Source organism: Taudactylus pleione, unplaced genomic scaffold, assembly GCF_031769625.1.
Source record: "Taudactylus pleione unplaced genomic scaffold, aTauple2 ptg000198l, whole genome shotgun sequence".
Taxonomy (NCBI): domain Eukaryota; kingdom Metazoa; phylum Chordata; class Amphibia; order Anura; family Myobatrachidae; genus Taudactylus; species Taudactylus pleione.
In genome coordinates, this window is record NW_028284600.1 from 17,994,117 (window position 1) to 18,008,561 (window position 14,445).

General features: G+C 45.8%; 1 protein-coding gene across 1 annotated transcript in view; it reads right to left on the reverse strand.

Annotated features, from left to right (window-relative positions):
• The window catches only part of KNDC1 (kinase non-catalytic C-lobe domain containing 1), a 134,413-nt gene extending 120,185 nt beyond the window's left edge, over positions 1 to 14,228 (reverse strand). The window contains exon 1 of the mRNA XM_088476932.1: positions 14,002 to 14,228. Coding sequence (XP_088333058.1) covers positions 14,002 to 14,118 — 117 coding nt within the window. The 5' untranslated portion in view covers positions 14,119 to 14,228. The remainder of the gene's footprint in view (positions 1 to 14,001) is intronic.
• Between the last annotated feature and the right edge of the window lie 217 nt (positions 14,229 to 14,445).

Here is a 14,445-nt window from a genome sequence, read left to right on the forward strand (position 1 = left end):
CACCTCCGCACACCTGTCTCGCGTCATTTCCACCCCCGCACACCTGTCTCGCGTCATTTCCACCCCCGCACACCTGTCTCGCGTCATTTCCACCCCCGCACACCTGTCTCGCGTCATTTCCACCCCCGCACACCTGTCTCGCGTCATTTCCACCCCCGCACACCTGTCTCGCGTCATTTCCACCCCCGCACACCTGTCTCGCGTCATTTCCACCCCCGCACACCTGTCTCGCGTCATTTCCACCTCCACACACCTGTCTGGCGTCATTTCCACCTCCACACACCTGTCTCGCGTCATTTCCACCTCCACACACCTGTCTCGCGTCATTTCCACCTCCGCACACCTGTCTCGCGTCATTAAACCCATTTTCCAGCTGGAAAAATGGGTTTAATGATGCGAGACAGGTGTGCGGTGGTGGAAATTAATTTTCACAGAAATTCACCTAAAAACTGACATGTCTTTATTGGCAAATTATGCTATTTAAACCCTTCCAAGTGCATGATTATCCATTGGAAGAGGTTACCAGAGGTTATTCACGGTGTCCCGACATTGTTACCTTAAAGATTTTTCCCTACCTTTTCATCTGCTCAGGGGGCTGTGCACAAATATACCTGAAATTCCTCTGAAAAATCAACGCAAGTTTGGAATTGGATTACAAATGGAATTTGCAGTGAGAACGGCTCGCAGGACCCAGTGCGCATCCCTATGAGTACACTTCTGAATGACTTAGATCTATAAATCAGAGATCAATGCTCAAGTGTGAAACCAACCAAATCACACAGCTCTTTGGAAATATGCAATGATCATATTTTTAGTGCAACCTTCTGCATGCGGTCAGTTGTCCTCTACATGTCATTAACACAAAACAATATGACAATGCATCTCAGAATGTACTGAATGATGAGGACATGAACTTTCTACATAGATGAGGTCATTAAATGATGGGACTTATACAGCTCTATAAGACACTTGGCACAACTTACAGAGTGACAGGAGAAAGAAGACAAAGAAGGCAACCCATTCATAAAGAAATAGGCAACAATTAGATCAATGAACAAGTCAAAAACGAATTACTGAACCGATCCGCTGAATGCCATCGGAAGGAGCATAAACCACAGCTTACACAGATCAGAAGCACAGACTATAAGATTTTAGAAAAATAATAAATTTGTTTTCCTATTGAAATTTTACTGAAAAGCAGTCGTTAATCAAACAATGAGGCCACATTTAGATATCACAGTGAATTAACGCCCATAACAATATTAACAACTTAACTGGCTAATCTTTTTTTTTTTTTTTTTTAAACAAAAAAAACAAACAAAAAAAAAAACTCAGAAATTGTCTGGGTTTTTTTATGATTTAATTAGGTCAAGAACATCTATTTACAACTTTTAAAAACCCCTTTAAAAAAAAAAAGCCTCATAAGGGCATATTCAATTAACCGCGATAAGCCCCGTCCTTTTTGCCTGCTGGACTTTCTGCCTACATCGCGTGTTTTTGCGAAGAACACTCTCCGTGCACGCGGTCCCTTTTCGCCCTATTCAATTCCAAAGGACGCGAAAACGGGACCCAGCAAAACTCAAACAGGCGAAAAGTGCTGTCACTTTTGGGGAAATCAGTCTGACACCCCCCAAAAAATGAACTAACATTGGGTATCACTATAGATGCCCCCGGCTAGCCCCCCTGGAGGTATTTGGGGTACTTAAATGCTCTAAATAGGTGCTATTTAGCGTCTTTACATAAGTAGTCCCAGCAAATTTGGGGTACACGAAAATGGGTGCAAGCATATTTTAAAGTTGCTAAAGTGAAGTTTTAAAAAAAAACTTAAAAATCCACCTTCCGCAATCACCTGCAATCATAAAAACACCTGAGGCATCCTTGAGGACCCCCCTGGAGTCTATTTCACTCGTTTTTAAGTTTGTCCCCCAACTTTTGGTCTTTTTCACCCCCAAAACAAAAGTACTTTTTTTGGGGTGTCCTTTAGTTTTTTTTAAACTTTTTTTGACACAGTTTACCTTTGGGGGACTGTCCCAAGGGTGAAGGGTGGTTTTCCCACCTTTGCACCCCAAAACCCCAATTCTGAACTTTTTCCCACCTGGTTTCACAGGCGAATCTTTTTCGCCCATTCCAATGCATTGACTTCCCGCACCGGCGAAAAATGTTTGGAATTGAATACGAGGAATAAGTTTCCGTCTGGTGAAATGATGTCACTGGCGAAATTTTTTTTATCAGAGTGTTCTCCAAATGGGACAGATTCCAAAAAGCACATCAGATCCGTGCTGCTCTGAAGCGTGCCAATGGCGACCGCCAAATGCCGCTTTGTAGCCAGCGGCTTGAATTGATGTATTGCAGCCCGAAAAACATTGCTTAGGGCCATAAATAAAAGAGGCTATTGTGAGCAAAGAAAAGCACAGGAGCTCAACCACTAGTCAGTGGAAGGTTCTTTTCACTGACAAAACAAAGTTTGACGTGTTTGGGTCCAAGAGGCGCAAGTTTTGTTGTGCGACAATCAGCCTACAGGCAAGCATAGAGGATCTGGGGATGTTTCATTGGTGGAATTAAGGGTCTGAAAAAGGAAAGGGTGGTCAACAATGTCTAAGGCAGCAGACAGATCAAGGAGGATAAGGAGCGAGAAGTGACCCTTAGATTTGGCAGTGAGAAGGTCATTGGTGACCATGGTAGTTTCAATGGAGTTGACGGAGTAGAAATCAGACTGAAGAGGGTTGAGAAGGGACTGTGCAATGGGAATGTGTTAAGGCCAAAGTAGACAATACTCTCAAGGAGCTTGGAGGCAAATGTGAGGAGAGAATATGATGGTAGATTGAGAGAGAGTCAAGTTCAATAGAGGTTTTATTAAGAATAGGGGTGAGTGGGTTCGGTTTTACTCTGATCTTTTTATTGGCTATCGCCGAACACGTGTTTTGGATAGCGAATGAAATCGAGCCGAAATTGCGGTAAAGTGGCGATAAGAACCGAGTAAAACCGAGTAAAACCGAACCCGCTCACCCCTAATTAAGAATGGGTGATGCACAGGTGTTTAAAGGAGGAGGAGACTGAAAAGTGTGACAAGTTGAAGAGATGAGCAAGCTGGGAGCAAGCAGAGGAGAGAGGGATCGGACGTAGTACGAGAGAGTGGGGACAAAGGGGCAAGTGGAGGGGTGATGAAAATAAGAGGATGTGGACTCTGTGCTTGGTGGTGGGGTAGAAGACAGAAAGGTGGTCAGGCCAGAGTGGGATGAAGTGTTGCAGTAGGAGTAGGCTGAGTGGAGGAAATTGTGTTAGAGATTACTTTCATTTTGGTAGTAAAGTGCCTGGCGAAGTCAAGGGCATAGAGGAAAGAATGAAGAGAAAGAGTGTGGCAGCAGAGTCAAGAGCAGAAGCAAGGGTTGAAATGTAAAGTGAGATCTCATTCACGGCAGGAGAGAGTGGACATGGGAGTGAGAAGGGTATCTAGAGATGAGAAGAAAAGGGTAAGGTCATCAAGGTTGCACTTGGTAAGAGCATCCTTAAGAGGGGGACGGTGACAGAGGAAAGAAAAAGCCAAAAGGAGACAAGATGGTGGTTAGAAAAAGGGTGATTGAAGTTAGTGCAGTAGAAAGTTCATACCGGTGGAACACTAAACCAATGAGTGACAGTGGGAGGAGATCCAATGGATGAGGTAAAACAAGGAAGATAGAGGAGTAGCTTGGTAGCAGTGGCATCCATGGGGTTATAAAACCCAGCCAGAATGAGAAAGGGAAGGTCAGATGATAGGTAATGGGGTAAACAGACAGCCCTAAGTTAGAGAGAACAAAGCACTCAAATGTGTTTTATGAAAAAAGGTCTTCTGGGTCTTTCCATGTATATGTCAGACTATCTATGGGAAAATGTTGGTTCACAATATGCTATAGAAGCAACACTAGAGGTGGGGGAGGGGTGCCTTTCACCAACTCCGCAGTGCACAATCAACAGGTGAGGACGATCAAAATTGGTCCACTTGACATGAATTGACCACTGTGAGTATGGAGGCCTGAACAAGATCATCCTGTGCACTGACAGCAGTCCCAGTCACTAGGACGGGTCTACCTATATTGTAGGATAACTGGCTTGTTACATTGTTAGTTATTGCCTCAGTCATATAAATGTAAGAAATAAAATACACAGATAAACAAAAAAAAATTACAAAATATATCAAAATTTTTTTTCTTTAGGCAGATGAAAAAAAAAAAAGTTAAATATTTTAAGGACAGTAGAGACAAGTTTTGAAAACCAACTATCTATTAGAATGTCTTCTGGACATGTCTGGTCAGAGGTTTTCATATTGGTTAACGTGATCGATAATCACTCACTCTCCTGAACGGTTTCATCTATACTCTCTAAAAATTCCTAACCACAGAAGTTATGTATTGGGTCGCATACTTATCGTGGTATGTGCTGCCCTGGGCCAAAAATGGAAGGATCATCTACCTCCATCAGTAGTCAACTTCCAAAAATAAGGTTAGATTTCATTTTGAAAAAGAATCTCTTTGGGGCAATTGAACTGTTTTAATTGCACCCAATCTCCTGTCTAAAATGACGTGAGATCAGGGTGCGATACTCAATTGTTTTGGGACCCCATACCTTTTCATACATGACCCGCCTTAATAGACCAGGTTTAGCCGTGTAAAACGGCTAAACCCATCTAAAAGACCTGGTTAGCGGGTCCAAAACCAGGACTTTTTGCAGATTTCTGGTCGTACCCTCCTGAGTTTGCAAGCAGCAATCTGCGCGTCCACGACATTCATGCCCAAACGGAGCAACAATTGAATTGTTCCATTTTGAGGCAATTTCTCACTGCCATGAGCGAAAACAACTGAATTGCCCCCTTGGTGTCACTCATTCCACCTCTGCCTCCTCCCCTCATATGAGATGGTACAATTGGAATTAGTTTACAACTGATGGTGAGGGCCGCTCCATTCCCAATGACTGCTGTTTAGTTCCTCTTCCTTTTAACATTAATGAGACCCCTGGGACTCTAGACCCATTGAACCTTGTGTCTCCCTTGTGTTGCAGTGATTTTTATTTCTCTTTCTCTGTATTTACTTCTGCCATCATTAGCCTATGGTACCCCCACCTTCCCTTTACTATTTTATGTTCTTTTTGTTGTTAATTATTGTTTTCCTTCCTCTTCTTGTAATTTGTGTCAATAAAAACAACTGAGATAAAAAAAAAAATACCCATTGTCCTTGTTGGCAAAATTATTACTTTTAATGCAGGTTTGCAGTCACTGTAGACTGCACCAACAACAAAGAATTTTCCATATAACACTATGGGGGCAATTCAATTGTTTTTACCTGTGACTCATGGGTGCCCAACGGAGTAATTACATTTTGTGCTTGCACCCTCCTGAGGTGGCAGGGAGAAATGTGTGAAAAGCCCTGGTCCTAAGTACCCACACGTCACTAACCAGGACTTTAGACAGTCTATTTGGGCACAACATGAACTAAAAGGCACGGGCGGCCAAAATAATTGAATATTGCACCCTGATCTCCCGTCACTTTAAACAAGAGAACAGGCGCTAGAAAACATTTGAATCATCACGTATGATTTGTTCCAAATTTCACCACTTAAGCAGTAAAGTTTATTGAATTGCATGGTTGATGTCACGGGGAGTAGGGAGCGTTTTCAATGACTTAGGTACAAACAAGTAAAAGTGAAAAGGGGGGAAAAAAAAAAAAAGAACAACATTGCGGGTCGATGTTGTAGGGTTCTGCACCAACTTCTCCCAGATCTCACAGCTTTCTAAGATAACTCAAAGTTAACTTCCTCCAAGAAAACAAACAAGCAAATGCCCAAACATTACTTCTAGACACATAGCGCGATACAACATACAAAGGAGCGAACATACAAAGGAGTGGTGGGTTAATCCAGTGCTATTCAGCACCTCACCTGCAGTTAGATGAACAATTGATTGTATGATTTGATGAGATTCAGAGATGGATCATCCATTAATCAATATCGTCACATAGGGTCCAGTGGTCACTGAATGGCAACATTACTCAAACTATGGGGTAGATTTACTGACCCACAATTTGTCAGAGAAGCTCATGATCACTAGCTCTGACCAATGCTTTTACAAAGGCAACAGAAATAAATGTTAAACAAGGCTGATTAGCATTTATTTCTGTTTCCATTTTAAATCCATCGGTCAAAAGGTCCCCATACATCTGCGACGGATCATCGCGATGGGATCGGAAACGCCGATCCGCTGGTCGGAAATGCGAGCCGGCAGCCATCGATGTTCTGTGATCCGTCGCAGGATCTGTGAAATTCTACATGTTAAATTTCACAGATCTGCCAATCACGATCATTTTATGATCGTGATCGGCATATCTGTGAAATCCAAAATGTTGGATTTCAGCGATCCCAGGTTGCAGAATCGCGACGATCCATCACAGATGTATGGGGGCCTAAAGCCAACAGTCATTAACCCACATTGATGTGAAAGGATGTGTGCGATTGGATGAATTAAGGTTAAGGCACATTGTTATGAATGCCCTTTCTGCATTTCTAGTTTGGGTCAGACAATTTTGAAAAGCATAACGTGAAATATTGACATTAATGATGAAAGCTCAGGAATACCAAACACAGGTGGGAATTCAATTGAACGCAATGTTGAATAGCACCAGGAATGAGTTATTCCCGACGAGAAATCAGACAAAACTAGGGCTGCAATGCTGGTGTCCGGCTTAACGCGTGCGCTAACAGCATTGTGGCAGGCACTTATGTGTCCAGAACAGAGAATTCCTTACAAAGCAATGTAATAACTTACCAAATTCTTCTATATCTACTGGACTGTTATAGAGGACCTATTGCATTGTATTATAAAACTCATTCATATTTTTTTTTATACTTTAAGAAATGATTACAGTATACTCTGAAATCTGTCGTCAATATACTAAAATAACCCTCTCGGTCAAGATATAAAGGAGCTTATTTGGCCAGAGCAGGCTGCAAATGCCATGGCTATTAGATTGCTGATCATCACTGCAGCGTGTTCTCCACGTGTGATAGAGCCAAGCTCCCAGCTCATCTCTTTAATAAGGCACACATGAATTACACGGCTAGCTTATTGGGAACAGGTGTGATAGTGAGGTAGATTTAAGGTAATCATCTCATCTGACGCTAATCAGACAGCTCCAAAACATGTATAATTCAAAGGTGTCCCTTATTAAACCGATGAGTTGACAATCCTAGAGCGAGTCCTCAAACTAACTGCCAGCAGCTCTCACTCTCATTATTTAGAATTTCATCTTCTTCCTGAACAATCTTATCAAACAGGTATTCAAGTAATACCCCTTTTCCACCTATATTCCGGGTCTGACCCGGAGTTGGAACAAAGTTCCCATCCAGATCAGACCCGGAATTTGCCGACTCGGGATAGTCCCGAGTCAGTGCCGCTCACACCGCAGTCGGGTCTGCATAGACCCGGCTTTTGCGGAGTGAAAGTGGTCGCTTGGAGATGACGTCATCTCCAAGCGCCACTGAAGCCGGACCAATCGGCCGGCTAGCAGCGCACTCCAGGTCATCGTGACCCGGAGTGCTCTGTTCTCGTGACCCGGAGTGCCCGTGTTAAACCCTGCTAGTTACCTGGATTGGATTGCCGGATCACTCGACCCGGCGATTGAACTCTCTGCCCTTTTACACCAGGGAGCTGCCCGGGTTAACCCTTCAAAAACCCGGGTTTTAGCTCCGGTGTAAATGGGGTATAAGTGGGAAAAGGTAGAAACAAAATGCAGAGACAGTCCAGTTACCATTTATTTTGGCCAAAAGTTACTAATTTGACACAGAACATTTCAAGTTTCCTAAATTCCTCAGCAAACTGCATTGCATGGTCTTACGAAACATTAAAGAGACGCTAACAGCAAACAGGAAAGAACTGGTTAATATTACGTGTTTATCCTGACATTCTTAGTAAACGATTTTCTCCCCTGAAAAAATGAACTAAAATCTTTTACTACAGTTGTTCATTTACTATGTTCATTTAAATGTAATGAACGATTTTTTAGAACTACAAACGATTTTTGCATATTCCCTTACTGAAAATCGTTGAGTTGACAAGTCTGACTGAACTACAAACGTGAACGCGCATGAACGAAAATCGTTCATCGTTTTACTCAGAAAGTGAACAATTTTTACAAACGATTATCGTTCAAAAAATCGTGTGTGTATGTACCTTAAGAGTTTATCCATTTATGATGTTGGAATAAAGGCAGGTGTCAAATGTGCCCGATAATAAAGATGCATTTTGTGCAGTTTGCAGAACAGGATGCATCTCAAGGTAGCATATGCGCCAGTTTTACTCTAGGAGAGACAGGGCCGGCCTAGCGGCATCCCAAGCCTAGGGCCAGATGTAATTTTTTGTTCTATGAGCTGCTCGGGTTCGGCAATCCAAGGCAGCCAGCCCAGGAGGAGAGATCAGGAGGCAGCAGCAGGACACTCAGGGCCTGATTCAGAGCCGGACGCTCTGACCAGAGCGCTCGCTCTGAATCAGGGCCCTCCTACCTAAAAATGGAGCGGCCTCCTGGACGCTCGCAATGGTCATGACCATCGCGACCATCGGGCTTGCGACGAGACCATGTGGTAGGGTCTCGCTGCTGCAAGCCCAGGAGTGCTTTTGGCTCTATCATGGGAACGCCTCCATCTGGGCAGCAACGCCCCCGGCACGCCGACCAAAGGGGGCGTGCTGTCACTCACCATCGACAGCATGCCCCCTTTGGTGCAAAACCCATAGCGACAGCTTGGCTGTCGCCATGCGGGTATCGCGCATGCGCATTAGGGCACCATCGACCCACTTGCGAGCGCTCGCGAGCGGGTCTGAATTAGGCAGGAAGTGTATGTACTTTCACTTTTTGCCTGTGAGGCTGACGCGAGCTACTGCAGAGCAGAGTGTAGAGGAGAAGCCAGGTAACACCTGCGGAGCTGCTGACAGACCCGGCTCCACCACACAGCATAAAGGTAAGAGCTGGATGAGGGGAGGCAGATACATTTGGGGAGTGGGGGCAGATGGCACTACTATGGGAGGGTGAGACAAAGACATGGGGAGTAGGGGCTCAGGGAGCTGATGATACTGCTATGGGGGAGGCAAATACATATAAGGAATGGGGGCTGGTGGCACAGCTATGGGAGGGGGAGACAAAGACATGGGGAGTAGGGGCAAGGGTGTGCGGGAGCTCAAGGCTGAGGACACTGCTATTGGGGGGAGGGCAGAAGGCAGAAACACATGGGGAGTGGGGGCTCAGGGTGTTTATGACACTGCTTTGGGGGGCACGGGGAGAGATATTGGGCGTGGGACCCAGGGGGGGTAGGACAACGCTCAGGTGGACTCCATCATCCACATTGTTAAGAAGGGACCCAGTGTGTGGACTAGTGATGATGATGATGATGATGTCACCAGGATAGAAGGGGGTGGGAAGTAACAACAAGGTGCAATTATCGGCTACCATTCTACTGAGATGTGCTGCAGCAGCCTACATGGGTGTCCTGTAAACTTATATGCAGCAGGTGGAGTGTGGGGGTTTGCCTGTACTGTGAGTGATGGGTGACGGGTAATGGGTGCTTTGCTGGGAGAGATGTTGGGGAGGGGTGATGGGTGCTGCGCTGAGTGAGGGGTACTGTGCTGTGATTTGTGCTGGGTGAGGGATGCTGTCCTGGGAGAGAGTTGCTGTGCTGAGAGAGGTGTTGGGAGAGTGGTGGTGGGTGTTGTGACCTGTGCTGGGTGAGGGGTGATGGGTGCTGTGCTGTAAACTGTGCTGTGAGGGGTACTGTGCTGGGTGAGGGGTGGTGGGAGAGGGGCACTGTACTGTGTGATGGGTGCTGTACTATAATCTGTGCTGTGAGGGGTGCTGTACTATAATCTGTGCTGTCGGGGGTAATGTGCTGGGTGACGGGTGCTGTGCAGTGAGGGAAGAGGAGTGCTGTGAGGGTAGAATTTGCCCTATAGAATGCCTTCTGCGGTGGGGTATAAGGAACTTTCCCCTAAAATCTGTCCCTTTTTTCTTTAATTACAGCAGTGTTCTGAGAGGGGTGCTGCGAGAGGATAACCTGGGATTTTCTGCTGGAGGCACCAGAGAAAATCTTGCCTAGGGCACCAAATTGGTTAGGGCAAGCTCTGAGGAGAGCGCTAGTGTTCATTCTAGCACCCTGCACCTGTCACAACCCTTGCAGTTCCTCTTTACTGCCTGGGGTGTCGCTCTCTGATCTAGTACTTGCAACAAACTGCTGAGCTATAGACCAGAGGGTCTGATTCAGACCCGCTCGCGAGCACTATTCGCTCGCAAGCAGGTCGATGGTGGCCCAGTGCGCATGCACACGACGGAGCCGGCTCCGTCGTGCGCATGCGCGAGACCCGGATAGCGACGGGCAAACCGTCGCTTCGGGTCTCGTACCAAAGGGGGCGTGCTGTCGATGTTGAGTGACAGCACGCCCCCTTTGGTGGGCGGGTCGGGGGAGTGGCTGCCAAAACGGAGGCATTCCCATGTGAATGCCTCCATTTGGGGGTGGCCCCACTGACATCACGAGCGATGTCAGTGGAAGAGATTTCGGCTCTGAGAGAGCCGAAATCTCTCTGGAGCTTGCGGAAACGAGACCCTACCACAAGACCATCGCGACCATCTTCCTGGCCGCTCGCATTAGCTGTGGGTGGTCACCCACAGCTATGCGAGCGGCCAGGAGGCCGCTCTAAAAAACAAGAAGGCCGGCCCTGATTCAGAGCGAGCGCTCTGTCAGAGCGTCCGGCTCTGAATCAGGGCCAGAGTGTGCTACAAGTACTAGAGCAGAGAACGACACCCCAGGCAGGAAAGAGGAACTGCACAGGTTGTGACAGGTACAGGGTGAACACTAAGGGGTAAATTTACTAAAGTGAGAGTTTTAAGAAGTGAGTTTTAGAAGAGATGTTGCCCATAGCAACCAGATTCTAGCGATTATCTTCTAGAAGGTGCTAGTTAAATGTTAAGTAGAATGTGATTGGTTGCTATGGACAACATCTCTTCTAAAACTCACTTCTAAAAACTCTCACTTTAGTAAATTTACCTCTAAGAGTATGTGGCATGACAGTGTAAACGCTAAGGTTTATAGTACTCAATTTGTACACAATATAGTACTTTAATGAAACGTCATAAGGCAGGCTGGTTGTCTGTGTCCGGACAGTATTATTAACACATAACAAGTAGCATTTACCTTATAAAATACATAGAAGTACAGACACAACACAGAAATTCTAATTAAGTAGACTCAAAATTAGAATTTGCTTTGCCGTAGCAGACAGACTGTAAATATATGTAAACAGGCTGCAGCTGCCATACTAATAATAACAGTATCAGTGGGAGGGATCGAGCACAATCAGACGAGGCTGACGATCATTATCAGTGTGTTTTTTGTGCAAGGAGTCAAGTACGCGCAAGTTATACACTTGCTGGCAAACAGGTGTGTGTGCCATAGTCTGCGGGAAACATTCAATGCAAATGAGAAACATTTGTATTATTTATTTTATTTATTACCAGTTATTTATATAGCGCACACAAATTCCGCAGCGCTTTACAGAGAACACGCCCTTACTGTACTTGGCCAATCATTGCACATCCCATCCCTCCCCTGTACCGCCTCTTTGAGCGCAAGTGCAAAATGTGCACTTGCCTCTGCAGCAAGTGTACGGTTGGTCGGCTGACCGCCCGTACACACAGCATGATGAGCAGATATATCTGCCATTGGCTGAGCTGCAACGTCGTTCGCAGACATATCGTCTGTACACAATGGCCATCATCAGGGCCGGACTGGCCATCATGCACATGATACATCGTTTCCCGAGAGTTCAAGGGAAATAGTTGACAACATTGCATCGTTTGCAAGTCATCTAATGCGTACCTAGCATAGGTCTCTGAATCTGTATGCAATGTACGAAGTGCCACGATGCAGCAGCCGCAGCTCTTTTACATGCAAAGTTCCATTGTGCTTCGTATACAATATACAAGGGTCGCATATCAAATTAATCAGTAAAGTCTCCTTGTACGTACTAGTTGCATCGAATTGTAACCAAGACGCATTTTTGCCCCCCCCCCCCTCCCCCCAAAAAAGAAGATGCCTGTTGCTATAAGAGTTGCACGGAACCCAAGCAGCTCACTTGTTCCAGGCATCTCATGCCACGTGGCGTATTGAGACTAGATGAGGTAGGATACATCTGTACTTATACATCATCTTTTCCTGGGGATACTAGTGCATCACGTGTGCACACGTACAGCTCTATTGTCATCACGTGTGCACACGTACAGCTCTATTGTCATCACAGCATGCAACAGACCCTTATTTACCCCCCTAGTGGCCCGACCTTGCCCTTTTTTGGACACAGGTCTATGGGGCTGCAAACAAAAATCATTGAGTCCAAAGCTACTGGAAGTGCAGCATATAGTCGCACTTACTCGCACGGGCTCACCGGTCGAGTCTAATTGAATCGACCCCAAAGCACCTGTAACACAACAGAAGCGAGGGTCGATTAACCAAACAGTAAAAGTAACATTACTCTCTTCCAGATGTGTAAAGCAAAGAACAAACAACAAACGAGAATCAGGCACAGTGCTTCCGTATACATGAATTATACAAGAGACCGCACAGTATGTACTATCTACACACAAACCCAGAGCGACATTCCTACTCTAGCAAGGTACCCCAAGATCCTCTAAGTCCCCCTAGAAGTATGGCATCTTTTGCACTGCAGTACCACAGAGCCAGTAATGTGATATATCGGGGCTGAGTTGGGAGCAAAGCAACAGGAAAAAAAAAGCACAAGAAAGAAAAAGAGCAAGTATCTTTGCACCTTGGTAAACCCATGCACTCTAGGTGGGTAGGTTTAAAATATGCAGTGATTTATAATTGGGGGGGGATGTGTTCGAACTCAAATTTAAATTGCAGTCTAATAATAAAGCTGTCTATTATTTAGGGGCTACATGCAAAAGCAGTCAGTATTAAATAGCAAAAAAAATACAAATTGCACACCTTGCATTGCAACATAGTTTGCCCAGGTGCAAAGTTACTGCCTTTATATTTGCTTTGCTCCCAACTCAGAAACAGCCCCATTGTAAGCACGAAAAACCAAGCATTGCAGGTAATAGCAAACATGACACCTGTATCATGGCATTTATCATACCCAGAGATGACTAGATAGATAGATCACTCAGCACTCCCAGCATAACAAACAACACTCCAGGTTCCGTCCATAAAAGTAGAAATAGTATTTGCAACGGACAGGACTCACTAGTTTCCTGCCTACACACGATCCCACGATGTGTACGATTTCCCTTAAAACTTCTCCCCGGCAGCTCTACACACGATTTGGTGTTTAAAGTGTCCAATTTACAAACGACCTATCGTGCATCCAGACTTTTTCCAGTGCATTGTGTCCCATATTGGCAGATCTGCCCTATAGCACGGCAGATCTGACGATGCGATGTATGATCAGCGGGGACGCGCATCGCATCGTGATTGTGAGAGGGGACTCACGATTTGGGCATATTTTACATGGTCATTCCGATACATCGGAATCGGCCAGATCGGGTAAAATATCACTGTGTGTGTATGCACCTTAAGGTTTGAGAGATTTAGCAAAATTTACTAAGTGGCAGGTTCTACACCCTTGCGGTTTGGTGACGGTTTTGTTATCCGCAGATTTACTAAGGCCAAAACCGCTGCAAAACCAACGTCAAAACAAATGATAGAATAGAACAGGGCTGTCATTTAGAACCCACCGCTTACACCGCCACCACCCCCGAAATGTGTGGAATGTAAGCAGTTTTACAACAGCTATAGGCCAAAGGGCTGCCAGTGGAGGTACCAGTGATGGATGGCATGCCAGTATGTGGCTGAATAGGCCTGCTGAGTCTTGTAGTTCCACCACAGCTAGAGATCCCCAGGCTGCATCTGCCTGGTTAGGGGGGGTGGATGGGGGGAGGTATATAACCTGGCTATGGCTACATGGATGTGTGTCCCCCTCACCTCATCTTCCAGCAATGTGGGGAGAGGCTGGAATTCATAGAACTCCTTGCCGTCTCCCTCTTCCTCCTCCTCCTCCTCATAATACTCCGGCATGTCTACCTCCTCGGCCTCCTCCATTACCCACGCAGCACTTGCCCGCGCCTTATACCAGCGTTGCCAGCTCCCCGGTTATTGCATCCAGATCGTGCGGAGAGTGTCCCAGGCGCCCCGACCGCGCATGCGCAGAGGCTCACAGCTTCCGCATCTCTGCTAATCTCAGCGTCTCTCCCGTCACCTGGTAACGTGACGTCAACGGGGCCAGCCTGCTGCCCATCGTGTACCGCACTGCAGCGCCCTCTAGCGGCCACTTTGTAATGTATGTAGTTATATACAGTAGGATGCGTGGTTGCTAACAACAAAACTTTCAGGGGTCTATTTACTAAGCAGTGTAAGGAGACACAGTGA